The 15,096-nt window shown below is 36.3% G+C and overlaps 1 protein-coding gene across 5 annotated transcripts in view; it reads right to left on the bottom strand.

Moving 5' to 3' along the window:
- Window positions 1-466: 466 nt before the first annotated feature.
- Egf (epidermal growth factor) overlaps window positions 467-15,096 on the bottom strand; it is an 87,673-nt gene continuing 73,043 nt past the window's right edge. For 3 of the 5 annotated variants that reach the window (XM_078021811.1, XM_078021809.1, XM_078021812.1), the window contains 5 exons: window positions 11,584-11,751; window positions 8,698-8,815; window positions 5,625-5,730; window positions 4,736-4,812; window positions 467-3,744 (listed from right to left, as the gene is read on the bottom strand). In XM_078021811.1, the coding sequence (XP_077877937.1) occupies window positions 3,700-3,744; window positions 4,736-4,812; window positions 5,625-5,730; window positions 8,698-8,815; window positions 11,584-11,751 (514 nt within the window). In that variant the 3' untranslated portion in view covers window positions 467-3,699. Of the gene's footprint in view, window positions 3,745-4,735; window positions 4,813-5,533; window positions 5,731-8,697; window positions 8,816-11,583; window positions 11,752-15,096 lie in introns of all 5 variants that reach the window. The other 2 variants (XR_013426025.1, XM_078021810.1) reach the window with 2 other exon arrangements.

The following is a 15,096-nucleotide window of genomic DNA, read 5'->3' on the forward strand; positions in this document are numbered from 1 at the left end:
AATAAATAAATAAAATAAGGGTATTGTGTCCAACTACAACTAAAAAATATATATGTATATTTTTTAAAAAAACTTCCTATACATGAACATGATATGTCTTCTTTTGGGTCATCTTTAAAGTTTTTCCATTTTTAATGTTCTCTGTAATGGAATCAGATACCTAATAAATTTATTCATAGTTACTTCACATTTATATTACTATAATAACCAATATATTTTATCTACTTTTCTAGTTAGTATTACTAAGGTGTATTGAATTTGTATTACAACTGGTAATTCAACTATAGACTATTTTGCATTTTCTGTGAAAATAATCAGAATATAATTTCCTTGTGTTCATCTTTTACATATTTTAAACATCTAATCTTACTGTTTTAGTAACATGAGAATTATATGTACTTTGAATATTTAGTTACATTTGCCTGTTTTATCAGTCAGGGTTCAATCAAGGAAGCAAATCATTAGATATTATGTAATGATTATTTATTGTAAAAATTAATTCTTACATAATTACAAAAGGATCTGGGAAAGTAAGGTCTAGAAGGGATTTGGAACATTGGAGTATAATGACTGATCAGGAATCATAGAACATACAATGGAACCTATGGACAAGCTAGAGTTGGCAAGGAGAGCTATGAAGCCAGTCATTTCCAACTTCCCAAGTGGAGCAGCTGAGAGTAAGCTATGGAATGTGGATGTATCTGTGTCTGGTGGTGAGTCTGGGATCACTGGTATGTCTTGGGGTCAACAGAAAGGTTAAAGAGATAATACAGAGTAAGGAACAATAAGGAAAATCTGCAGCCCGTCAGCAATCTCCATGAGAAAGAGTGAGCATTCACTGGGCAACTGTGCCTCTTTCACTGCATCTAACCATGATGACCAACTAAATCACAAAAATACACAGAAATGAACTCTGGGAAAGTTACAGCTTACCTACCAATGTGTAAAGCCTGGTGTTTCTCTTGTTCCTAGCCTATAGCTCTAGTTAGAGGAAGCTGTCAAGTTCTCAGCAGAAGAGTATTTGCTTCAGGCAGGCCTAGAGCTGAACTGCACATGAAACAATACAGATAAGGGTTTCTCATTTAAGAACTTAAAAGAAGAAGAAAGAAAACATTAAAAAAACACAGCAAAACATAAAATCTTGCCTGTCACAGCTACTTAAATTGACTAGATAGTTTTTATTTCTCCCAGCCTTGTGTTTAAGGATTTATTCCTATCACATTTTCAATTGTTATGCAATAATCATTTATTGGCATGGAAAGGGCATTAGTTAGAAATCAAAGCTAGTAGGTAGAAACAGAACCACATGGATTCAAAAGAACACAGTGTCCTAAGTTTTCATTAGGAGCGCCAAAAGAGGGCAGAACGTTCATTTCATATGTAGAAAGTGACATTTAGTCAAATGGAATCTCAATCAGGTATTGTGTACAATGGACCATCAGAGTTAGGCAATGAAAATATTCAGTCTAGAAAAAATCAAATCAAATATCTTAGATAAAAATATTCATGGGGGCTGGGGATATAACTCAGTTGGTAGAGTGCTTGACTAGCATGCACAAGGCCCTGGGTTTAATCCCTAGCACCACCAAAACAACAAAACAAAAATATTCATTTTAAAACTTAGGTTATAAATAAAGGAGAATGTTTCTAGTGGAAACATGAGAATGCAAGAAAAGAAGATAAGACATCTCTTCAGGGAGACTCATTGACCAAAGTACACAAAGTACATTTTTTTTCCCCCATTAAACTGACCAGATTGCAGAAGGACAGTCTGGTGAAGGACTTAAAATGGTCCCAGTTTCTAAGGTATCAGAGTCATTGAAAGCTAAATGCAAACAGGGATTTTGTGTTTCAAAGATAATGGCATATTATGTGTTAGTGTGGTTTCATGTAATTTCTTTGGTTATTCACAGAATCCTGTATGAAGTACAAAAAGGTAATCCAAACCTTCAAAAATGCTAACTTTTGTAGGAAACAACAACAAGAACATTCAAATAAAGAAAGAAAAACTTGGGGGAAATTATGGCTATTCTTTTTCTGAGGTCAATTAATTAATCAGAAATAAATATGTCTCCTGATCCTCTAGAATATCAGTTATTAATTAAAGCAAAACAGAACACTAACAAAATATTAATTAGATGGGGGTGGGCTGAGGTTGTGACTCAGAGGTAAAGCACTCGCCTACCTGGCACTGGGTTTGATTCTCAGCACCATATAAAAATAAAGATGTTGTGTCCACCTATAACTTAAAAAATAAATATTTAAAAAAATTAGCTGGGAAGAATGTCATACTGAATAGTTAACTAATACTCATAAACCTTAGGTCATCCTCCCCATCACCAAATCTTTACCAAAATTTCTATAAAATATCCACTTGAAAACACGAGTTTCAATTCTTTTTAATTCTGATTTTCTACTATAACCAAAATCTGGGGTGTTGAAGAGAAATGAAAGACAAAAATAGACAAAGGGACTAGTTAATGCATAAACTAGATAATCCAAAGCCCCAAACAATCCAAAATTATTGCATTAGGCAAGTTATGTTATGTGTAGTAACAATGCATTTGCTGCAAGGAAAATACTTAATTAGAATAATATAAAATTTTACTTTAGAAGTCAGAGTTATAGATTCAAACTTAAAAAAAATTATAATAAGGTTGGCAAATAAGGGTGGCAAATCACTTTGGTTCAACTCTATCACCACCACCAATTATAATTAACTACTTAATCAGGAGTACAGTAAAATGTTTATGTTTTATGGTGATTTTATTTAAATAATTAGAATAAACTGCCATCCATAATGAAAATGAAAATAAATCAGGGAATTTGCTTACAATCTCATATGTGAAAAATAAGTCTGTGCAAACACACAAAGGAAGAATTTAACATTTTCATGGGAAACAATGCTATAATGCTGTAAGAATAATAATGATTGAGAAATACTGATGTCTTTGGGGAAATGCTTTAAAAATTAAATGATTTCATTCAAAGATTTTAAAAATATAAAAATAAGTAATCTCATTCAGCAAAAAATCAAGTTGTAAATTCTTGCACTTTTCATTAATTTATGATAATTCATTCTGCAAAATTACTAGCATGGACCAATAGTTAATAAATTCCTTCAATGTATCTAAACAGTAATTTTATAATATTCCAGTCATTTCATGAAATTGAGTTCAGAATACTATCCAGATCAAAGAAATTACTTTGTAACTGACCAAACCTGCTTTATCCTCAGATTTATTCTGAGGGTGCAGGGGAGAAAAAAATCTATCTGTATTGGCTATTAAATACATCACAGTTCATTAAGCACAATTGTCCCAATTCTCCTGGTCGCACTTCTTTGAAAATCAGAAATGGGATTGCTTGGAGGAAAACACAAAAGCACAATTACACATCTGCCTCTAGAACCCTGATTAGGTGAGTTACATTGAGATTGTGGAACCAAAATCTTTAGTATTCTACTTTTTGAAAGAAAAATATACTGTCCATCAACACGGTTTGTTCTTGACCTCCCTTTTTACTCCAGTTGTCACTGAGTCAGTTCCATTTGGCATGGTGGATCTCTGTGGCTATAATGACTGCAGAAAGGTGGGGCATCTCAACTTCATAGGAAGGTACAAGGATAGTTTCACTCCATTACCTGGAGACTAGACTTTTTATCACTGGATGGTGGGATCCAGCAGCCTTGCTCTGTGCCTATTCCACGTATATAGGGTTCCTGATTCCATGGCTGCACTGACCCTATAGAAAAAAAGAAAAAAAGCAAATTAAAAAAAAAATAAATTTAGTATTCACATTATTCACAATGTCCAACAAAAGAGACCTTTAAAAACTGGGGTTTGAGAATTAGCCTGAAATACAAAAAGAACACATTCTCAAACTATTGTGGACTCAATTTCAAAAATTAAAACTGTCTTGGTTGGTTGAGAAAATCCAAAGAGCTATGCACCTGATATTGCTCTTTGGCTTTCTCTGTGTACTTCCTATCTCCACATCTGGATCATAAATTACTTTGGAACAAACTCAAGTTTTCAGTGCACTTTTATCCCATTCTCTCAGTGTGGTCTTCTGCCCCTAGCAAGTTACTTTGCACTTAACTTGCACCAGTTGATATTGGCTAAGGTCAACAAAAATGACTCTGTGAATCTACCACAAGTACTATGTTTTCACGGACTTTCTAAGAACAGAGAAGGGATTGGCTCAAAGCCAAAATTGAGCTTTATCTCCTTCCCCAAGCACACTTTCACCCCAGGCAGCTGATCCGGGATATATTACTCATATTGGGAGACAGTTAGATGAGTGGCCCCATAAAATGGGTTAAATTGTTTGTAGCAGAGTACAAAAAAAAGTAGACTTTCTAAACTATCCCTGACTACACAGCTAACTATAATGAGTCTTTAGGTTTTTTCTGAATGTAACCATATTCTTATCATAACATTGTGCTGCTGAGTGACTTGAAAAATTATATAACATGTACTTCTAAAGTAAATTACCTTCATAAGAAAGAAGTATGTGCTTTTAGGTGCTTAAAAAAAGTTCTATGTAACCAAATGGATACTGTCATTTTCTAGTAGCGCTACGAATAATAACAAAAAACAAGCAGCTTTTCAAAATGCTGAATTTTTAAATTATCCAGGCAACAGTAAAATATATATATATTACTTATTGTGGTATTTATGGCCTTGTTCAAATTAGGCAATAAGGATTTACTGAGTTTAGTATTTTGGGTTACCTGGAAGCATATGTACAAGAGAGGTTTTAGAGTGACTTTTCCAGAATAAAAAGCGTATGTTCTCTCTATAAGGAAATCTGAAAAGAAGGTTATGGTAATAAGCATGAAGGGTAAACATCAGAAAATAAAGTAGAACTGATATTTTATTGGCTCATTTTATTAGCAGTGGAACTGTTTTTGTTGGCACAAAGATTCTCTAAGCTTTTTCAAAGGCTTATGACACAAAAGCATGTTCAATAATGTCCTCCAGGCTGTGAAAAAACAATAATGCTATCTAAGACACAACCCAAGAGGTTTATCATAATATAACTCCTGGCAAAAGTGCTGTGTCAGAGGATTTTTAACTCCATTTCTACCTGAAGCAGACTGAGTTCTAGAGCAGTTTGAGAACCTGGGTTGATTTTATTGTCTCTCTGTGGCCTGACTGGACTTCACAGCCAGCCAGGGATCTGGCCGAGGTCTAGCCCCTGATAAGACTTGAATACTCTGAAATCCCCAGATCAACTTACATTCACAGGAATCCTTCCTACCAGAACATAAACACATTTTCTTGAAGCCATTTACAATTTCACTGGATCTATACCGACAGCTACCCATACAGATTCCAAGCCCAAGAACGACCTTAAAACCCTAATTCAAAATAAGAAGTCACTCATTGAGCACTTGCTGAAAGTGACCTAGCAGACTGCTATGTGACTAGAGTTTTAGTGAACATGGTAATCTCATATAAGACAAAAATACAGTCCAAATTTGTTTCTCTAAAGCTCCATGGTATTTAAATACAACCCAGATGCTCACATAACTTATACAATTTTACTACTGTTTTTTCTGGTTAGATGAGACTTTTCACTGGAAAACACTCATGATCCAGATAAAGATAACCATTCACCAAGCTCCAGGGAGGACAACTGGACAACATTTGCTGCCTGGCCATCCTTGCCAGCGGAATACTGACTCCCATTCCTGATGTCTTGATGTTCCTTTATGACCACAAACTATAGAAAAGAAAAGGAAAAGAGAAGTTATGGTTATAATTCACAAACCATCCCATCATACATCAATCAAAGCCTATGGCTTTATCATATTCATATACCTTATCCTACATAAGGCAACAGTTATAAAAAAGAGTCTGTCAAATTCATTTCTCTAGCTCATGAAAGACTCCATTTTAAATTAGAAACTCTATACTACTTTCTATTAAAGCAACTGGAAACTACCAATATCTATACTGAAGATTCTATTCTAATTCTGGAATCCCAGTTTGGGGGCATGGATCCCTGTGGGCTAACATTTTACTATAAATAATCCAAGAATCCATAAGTATTCTAAGCATTGTTCATTGGCCAAATAATACCACATACATATTTGTTACAACTTTCCATATACACACAAATTCACTTAAATATAGGTACTAATAACTAATAGTGCAAATACTATTTTGCATAGATCCATCAAGTGTTTTCTTATGATTAAACAGACTGGGGAACAGAATTATAAAAGGAGACCCAGAAAACAACATTTCTCTTCAGTCAACAAAAATGATCATTCTTTTCATTATTTGGATTGTCTAACACTGATTGGGCACTTGGAATGCAGGCTGAGCTGAGTTCACTGGCTTGCTCTGAGGCTAGATAGATTAGATATTAAAATAGATCAATGATAAAAGAAAAAAAATAAAAGAAAGAAGTGACCCATGCTCTAGGATAAATACACAGATGGCTGAAATCCTTCTTTGTCAATCAGTAACCCAGTAGAGGGACTGCCCAAAGTTTTGACTGACCATGCTCCACTGGTTCAGAAATGGGCCTTCCACAGGAAGAAGCCCCGAACCCAGAATCAAGAGAATAGGAATTTGAAATTATAAAAGTATAGGAATGGATGATGAGTGGAGTCAATTAGGGAGAAGAGAGGGGAATGTTGGTAATAAAAGGGTAAATCTCATGAACATATGTTCTCATTTTCTTATTTTCCACAACACTAATCACCCTTTGTCTTCTCCTTATTAATGGTCTCTCTGCAGAAACATACTGTAAAACCAATATGGGACTACTGTTTAAGGGCACAGGCCCATTATTTCTGGTTCAAGTCAAAAATCTCCCTCTACACCACAAATGTTCCAACCATTTGCCTCAGTGCTGGAAGAACACAGGACCCAAATTTCTGGGCTGAGATGGGGAAGGCAGCTGATGGAACCAGATTTGTTTCTTCTGATTCTCCTTCCAGTTTGGATACTCAGCTCTCTCCCACTCCCTCTGGTATCTGCAGCAGCAGTTGGTGTGGATGACACTTATGACAGCTGGGGAGGACAGAGCTCAGCAGCCCAGGCATTTCCTAACAGCACTGAGCCAACAAGCAAGTGACATGCAGCAAATAAGTTTCTGAGCTGGGAATGTAGCTTGGAACTTGCCTAGCACATGTGAAGCCCTGGGTTTAATTCAAGCATACACACACAAATTAATAATAATAATAAAATAAATAGGGCTGAGGTTGTGGCTCAGTGGTAGAGCGCTTGCCTAGCACATGTGAAGCCCTGGGTTCAATCCTCAGCACCACATAAAAATAAATAAATAAAATAAAGGTATCATGTCCAACTACAACTAAAAAAATAAATATTTTTTTAAAAATAATAAATAAAAATAAAGGATTGTGTTTCTCCTTATTTCCCCTGATTTAAATTAGATAAGCTAAACCTGCCATCCAAAACCTAAATGAAATACCACACAGATTGCAAAGCAATGTGGGTACTTCCAAAGTCCACAGTCAGGTGGCTTCCAAGAACTGAGCAAATTCTACAGGTAAATCCTCCCAGAATCACATACTGTGACACTTACAGAGACTTAAGGGATCTGAGAGACCATCTAATCTAAGTCTCTTGTACTGAAGAGGAAGCAAGATCCATAGAGCTTAAGGGACTTGCTGAAGATTGCCAGGTAATAAGGGAGATCTCACATTTCTTATTTCTATACTCAAATTCTACCAAAAAAACAAGTAAACACTGAACGCCTATAACAGTAGGAACACATGATTACTTGTTAGTAAAGAGCTCAATCACAAAAAAGTTACCCTCTGGGATGCATGGTGAGGTGGGGTTAGGGGAGTAGAGATACGTGGAAAAGAACTCCAAACATCGCCTTTCCCCCTGAAAAAAAACTTCTTCCTAACAGTTCTTCCCTAAGGTTTCAATCCTCCCTGGCCTGCTACATATTCCAAGCTTTTCTGCAACATACACCACAGATACACCAACAGAGCACACTCAATCAGTTCTCTGATGGATTTCTGGAAATGGAAATTCCCAGCGTCAAGAGTTTAGCTTGTCGCAAGTCTTCCCTCTAGTGGTCTGAAATCAATATTGAAGCAGATGACCTGCCAAGTATCTTGAATTTCTAGATCTAATATGTTTTTTTGGAAAACATTCAGGGTTGACAGATACAATACAAAACAGCCAAGTGACTAACTCAAATCTGCCTTTGAATTAAACTTGAACTTTCATTATAAGTATGAATTTAAGCATCCTGTATTTTTGTTAATCTGGAAACTATTTTGCTACTGAAGTCTAGGGACTTAAAATGTGCATGAGGAAAAAAATATTAAGAATGCCAGGAGCATAATCTTGAATTTTTAAGATATCCATGTGAAAGGGATCACCTAAAATTTGGGGAAAACTTCACATAACCTAATAATTTAAGTCATAAGAAAAAGGTATACATAGAAAAAAAATCCCCTACAATTCTTGTGCCATTAAATTAGGATGGTATTTTAATTCAGATTCCCTTAATATAGGACACAGTTCCTTCACCATCCCACCCCTAACCCTCCCCAGCTGATGTAGTGTTGGCTAACACAGATACTAGTTGAAAGTTTTAACAGATTCCAGTTGCTCCAAACTCAGTAAAGGAGAAGAAAAAGTGAACTGGGATGTATATCGACCCACTTCCTGGCTTTATCTACTTTGGTCACATTACCCAAGGTTGGGGGCAAGAAGACATTCCAGCCTCTCCTTCAGCAGGTTTGCCCTGGCTCACGTCTCTGCTTGACTCTTCATAGGGATTCTTTGCATTTTTCAATAGCAGCTTCTGAGTCCTGAAATAAAGCCAAAATTTGATACAATCTCAAAACAAACCATTCATCCCACTCACTGATGACCAGGGACAACTATCTTGTCAGAACAGGTCTATCAACAGTGCACATGTGGTCAAGCACATAGCTGAAGATTAATAGCCGGTAAGCAGCCACTCTTATCAGCACTGTTCAGTAAATAACCACAGATCTGCTCCCAGTGAATTTTATAATTCTGGATAGATTTCAGTGAAAAGAAAAAAAAAGAGCTCTGATGAGCCTTCTTTTTAAAGTAACAGCCCTTATCACTTTTGACTTTAGGAATAAGAGCATTGAATCTAAAGACATTCGTCTTTGTAAGTAAAGTCTCTGAATTTTTCTGCCGTGCTGCTTAGAATTCCAAGCCAATGGGCTGGGGATGTAGATTAGTGGTAGAACACTTGCATGGTGTATGTGAGGCCCCGGTTGGTTTCAATCCCCAGAAACACACACACACACACACACCTCCAATCAAATAAATCCAGCAATGTGCCTTTAGTTTTCAATCCAGATCTCTGAAAGATGTCAGTATAATATAAGACATAATAACATCATAATACATCAGAGAAAAATAATTATAGCACACATGAATTTGTTTCTTTTTTTCCAACTTTTTCTACACTATTTGTTAAGATCTACCTTTGTTTTGGCATATTGTCCAGTGGAATGACCTATATCGATCATTAAATGTTCTTTTCTAAAACATCTGAGTTTAAATACCAGTTTAAAAAGTGCAATATAGGGCTGGGGTTGTAGCTGGGCTGGGGTTGTGGCTCAGTGGTAGAGCGCTTGCCTAGCATGCATGAGGTATTGTGACCATCTAAGACTAATATATATATATATATATATATATATTTTAAAATGCAATGTACTTTAGATTAGACCTAGAGGAGTGAAGGGAGGGAAGTGGGTTTGGGAGTAGGAAGGATAGAAGAATGAATCAGACATTATTACCCTATGTGCATATATGATTACCTGACCAGTGTGATTTTATATCATGTACAACCAGAAGAATGAAAAGTTATACTCCATTTATGTATGATATATCAAAATGAATTCTACTGTCATGCATAACTAATTAGAACAAAATTTTTAAAAAGTGCAATATTACTAGGTGGACCACTGAATTAAAATTTCAAGTTTGTGCCTGAGAATCTTGTCTCTCAGGAGTTGGCATAAAAGGTCTTAGAGTATCTGAATCTGATTGGGAAGATTATCATTCACAGATAATCACAGTAACAGCATTTATGAAACTCAATATGCCAGGCCTACACTAAACTCTTTACTTTGATTAATTCAATCTCATGATAACCCTTGAGATAAATACTATTTTTGTCTCTATTTTATAGCAAAGGAAATAAATGGATACAGGTATTAAACATGTCTGATGTCCTATTTAGGCACTAACTGGGACTAGAAGCTGTGTGACGTGATTCCAAAACCTATGCTCTTAACCACTACACTAGAATATAGCAGGATCTCAAGGAAGAGTATCTTGGCTCATATATTGAGTTAAAAAAAAAAAAAGACATGAGTGGTTGTGTAGTACAAGTGAATTATGTTGGATTTTTATCTTAAGATAATAGCAGGTATTGGTACATTCTCAAAGAATTGGAACCTATGAGTTAAGTGGGTCTCAGGTTTTTAGCCATAAATGATATTATTGAACTAGATAATCTCATAAAGTCACCATCAGCCCAAAGTCTTCTAGGTTTTTTGTTTGTTTGTTTGTTTGTTTGTTTGTTTATGGTACTGGGGATTGAACTCAGGATCTCACACACACTAGCAAGTGCTGTCCCATGGAGCTTACACCCTCAGTCCTTTTTTATGATTTTATTTTGAGACAAGCTATTACAAAGTTGCTCAGGCTGGCTTAGAAATTGTGATCCTCCTGCCTCAGTCTCCCAAGTAGTTGGGATTAACAGCCATGTGCCACCATGCCCAGCAATGTTCTACTTAAGGAAATGCAAAATGAACAGGGTGATGCCTATTTATACCTTTACTGTAGTGTGATTTTTAAAAAATTAAAAGTGTGTTATAATTCCTTGGTTTTTAATTGTTAACTTTAAATGAATGAAAAATATAAAATTCAAGGATCAGAAACATCCTTCCAAAGTTAGAGAAGATACTGATTTTCTTTAATAAAAGGCCATATTTTGTGTGAAATTAACTCAGTGAAAGGCAGTCATGAAAAATTATAGTTACATTGGCTGGAAGAAGGGGCAAGAAGAGCATGGGATGCTAAAAGAAGAAACTGGAATTCAAAAATGCACACTGCTGGGGCTGAGGCTGTGGCTCAGTGGTAGAGTGCTCATGAAGTACATGTGAGACACTGGGTTCGATCCTCGGCACCACATAAAAATAAATAAATAAAATAAAGGTATACATACACGGAGTATAACTTATTTTTAAAAATGCACATTGCTTGGGAATGTGGCTTAGTGTTAAAGCACTTGCCTAACCTGTGTGAGGCCCTGGGCATGATCCCCAGCACCACACATAAAAAAAGTAAACAGACACCTGAACTATATTTGGACAAAGACTAAAATGGAACAAGAAAAATAAATGAATGCACTGATGTTTTAGAGCAGTAAAATCCTGGATTTTAAAAACCTATTACTCGTACTACTACCTATTATTACTACTTATTATTAAAATGTAGTCTATAGATAGATAAGGGACATCCTGAGGAAGCAGGTGTTCCCTTGGGAGGACTTAGAGGTTTGAAGGTACCAATGGGAAGAAAGGGTCACCTGTAGTAGTAAGCACCCCAGAGCCCCAGGAGCAGCAGCAGAACCAGCACAACCACACAGACAGCCACCACGGTGATGTTCCGCTGCTGCCCATGGCCAGCATGGCGCAGTTCCCACCATCTCAGGTCTCGGTGCTGACATCGCTCCCCGACGTAGCCAATAACACAGCTATAACAACATACAAACAGAAGTCATCAGAGACCCTGGCCAAGGGCATTTGATAGTCTTCAGACTCAATAGCCAGCCATCTCTCAACCTCTGCATTCCCAGACTCATCTCTTTAGAAGCACATGGAAAATCCATCAGGGGTCAGCTGAAAGCACTACGGTTTATAAGTTAATGCCACACAGACTGCCCCTTTTAGTCTGCTTGCCCTGGGATTGATGGAAAATTATTTGCATACTGCCTCTATAAGGTATTACAGGACATTGATTAAAGATCAATTTCTCTTAGGCTAAAATCCTGAGGAGCCACCTTTTAAAACCAACACAAAGCAATTCAGCCCTGAGAGCCAGGGGAGTTTGGAAAACAAATGTTTGGCCAGATTGCAATGAACAAAGGTCAAAGGAAAGAAGAATTTGAAGGCAGATTCCCTCACTTGAAAGCAAACTAAAAGGAAGAACACATGTAGCCCCTGAACAGGAAGCACAACCTAAAGTAGGAAAGAAAGTTTTTTCCTTTTTAATCACCACTGGACAATGATTCAAGAGAAGCTCACAGTGATGACACAAAAATTTGCTTATTTTATTAAGGAGAAAATAACTAACGGAGGAAAAAAGGGACATTCACTCACAAATGCCTTACTGTCTCATTAATACAATGTAACTAGAATCATCAGTGATTGATTTATAGTTGAATTTTCAAAGTAGATGAAACAATGCTGCCATCTAGTGAGAATGCTCATTTCCAGAAACTACTGGGATCTTGGGTAAACAACTGTATTATAATATTTGTTTTAAGAGAATTAACTTTTAAAACATGGCATTACAAATTCCCCAAAGAACTGAAGGGATGAATATACAGATAACTCAAATCAGTTCCTTTGATGGGAAGCAGCAGCCTGGGGAAAAAACACTGCACTAGCTCCAGAAGATCTGTCCATTCCTAGTTCTACCCTTACGTTATCACAGGAGGTTGGCAAGTCACTTTGAGAGAAAGGAGGAAAAGCAACAAGCATTTGTTAAGCCCCTTACGTGTCTGACATCATTACTAGGCACTTCAACACATTTTAGTTTTTATGGCATGTTCTCATTTTACAGGTGAGGAAACTAAAGCTCAAAGAATTAAGTAATTTGTACATGGCTACACAGCTAATGAATGGAAGGTTTGATTCAAGTTACTCTTTAATGTCAAAGCCTGTGTCCTATTATACCACGCTAATTCCAAAAAAGGCTTCAAGCTTTATTTGTAGATGCATAAAAGACCATTAGGTTATTCTAGGCTTCCCTGGGTACTACTTTGATTCTAGCTATCTTTGGTTATAATTATTTACTATCAATGCCTATCAGCCACTTTTAAACTCTTTGATATTAATGAGCCATACCTTTGGACCTCTCAGAGACTTGAGGGTTTTAAGGATGTCCATCACACGACCAAGAATCCTGAGAGCTAAGACAGGTTGCAGTAGCAGAGCCTTTCTGTCTTACAAGGCCCAGAACAGTCCCCAGTTTACAAGGGAGAAGGACACAAATCACGAGTCCTTTAGACTATTAATTGGTTCTTGTGCTATACCAACAAAAGATTCTCTGGCCAATTAAGTTTGAATTTCTACGGTCAAATAATTTCAAGACATTCTAGATGAAATAAAGGTAAACAAGACTTCATAGTGTGTTGGTGGTGTGCTATGTATCAAGAATTGAAGGTTGGAATCTGAAATGTTTCTCAAATAGATTTGGTCACACAACCCTGTCTTCAAGAAACATTGCACTGACTGGTGTAGGGGATGTTCATTTAAAGAAGATGTGCAATAGTGTGTTTGGTCAAAGCTAAAACAGAAAGAAGGGGGATCTTCTCTGAGCTTAAGAGCTTCGGGAACTCCTGAGACTCTCCAAGCCAGGAAGGCTTGGAGGAGCTGTGTGGGCACAGACACTTCCAGGGCTCACTTCCTCTGCATTCAGGTCTCTGAGGGGAACTCCCACTGTCTCCAGGCAAAGAAGGAAGAGCCGGCCCTTTAAAAACCCTAGAATAAAAACCTGCTCTGTGGCAAAAGATGCAGTGTTTCCAATAAACCTGGGCTGGAAAGCACTCCCTAGAGTTTTATTATAGAATTAATAAAATACTATGTAAGGTCAGCAGGGCAAAAGGAGGGAAGGGTTGAATACTTGACTAAACCACATTTTTTTTTTTACTAAATATACAACTCAAAAACAAAGTTATGGTCCAGATTACTATGTATACTGATAATAGTTTTAAATACTGCTTTTGACTAAAGGTACTTAAAGGTGAATGTCATCTAATTTGTCATTTTGAACAAATTCTAGTTTAAAACATTATTAGAGAAATATGATATTTTCATCAGGATTTAATGATAGGAAGAAAAACATTGTGTTCAAGAACTCATACTAAATGCAATACTGTACTAAATGCAATACAGCAACCTTTTTTACTTTTTCTTTTTTTTTTTTTTCGTTAAAGAGAGAGTGAAAGAGGAGAGAGAGTGAGAGAGAGAGAGAATTTTAAATATTTATTTTTTAGTTCTCGGCGGACACAACATCTTTGTTGGTATGTGGTGCTGAGGATCGAACCCGGGCCGCACGCATGCCAGGCGAGCGCGCTACCGCTTGAGCCACATCCCCAGCCCTCTTTTTCTTCTTTTTTTTTTTTTTTTGGTCACTGTAATGATTTTTATGACCTGAAGTACCATGGAAGAAAACAAATAAGACCTAATGAATTAGGACACTTGTTTCTGTAATTTCATTACTTGAGGGTATAAGAAATCATGAACAGGTAAAAATTGTTTATTTCTTAATATTAAAGAACATTAATTTCAAGTATACTACTATAATTTGTCAAGTTATCACAGGTTTAAAAATTATAGGGGTAAATATAAAAATGAAAGCAGAATTTCATTAGAACTGAGTCATTTTGACTAATATTCATGAATGTTTTTCAAATTTTTGCCATGCTGACATGATTTTTAATGCAAGGTCACACACACACATTCTGTCACAGAATATAACTTCCTCCATAAATAATTTAAACTATGTTTCTGTGCATTATTATTGATAAAATCATTAATGTCTTTAAACTTGTAGTATCTGTTCATGAAAGTCAGAATATTTTATCACTCCTTCAGGCTCAGAGAAAATTATCAATGAGACAGGGGTCTAAACACAGGAGACCTATTTATTTTTCTCTAGTTGGGTCCCTCATATTGCCTGGAAAATGTGAAATTCATTAAGAGTAAGATTTGGTATAGAACTAGCTATTGTGAGCTTGAGTTTTATTAAAGGCTCCACAGGAAAGGTGTTCTGAGTGAGCCCTGTGGGAATACTTCATTGTTTTATGTCTTCC

The sequence above is a fragment of the Ictidomys tridecemlineatus genome, chromosome 9 (genome assembly GCF_052094955.1).
Source record: "Ictidomys tridecemlineatus isolate mIctTri1 chromosome 9, mIctTri1.hap1, whole genome shotgun sequence".
NCBI lineage: Eukaryota > Metazoa > Chordata > Mammalia > Rodentia > Sciuridae > Ictidomys > Ictidomys tridecemlineatus.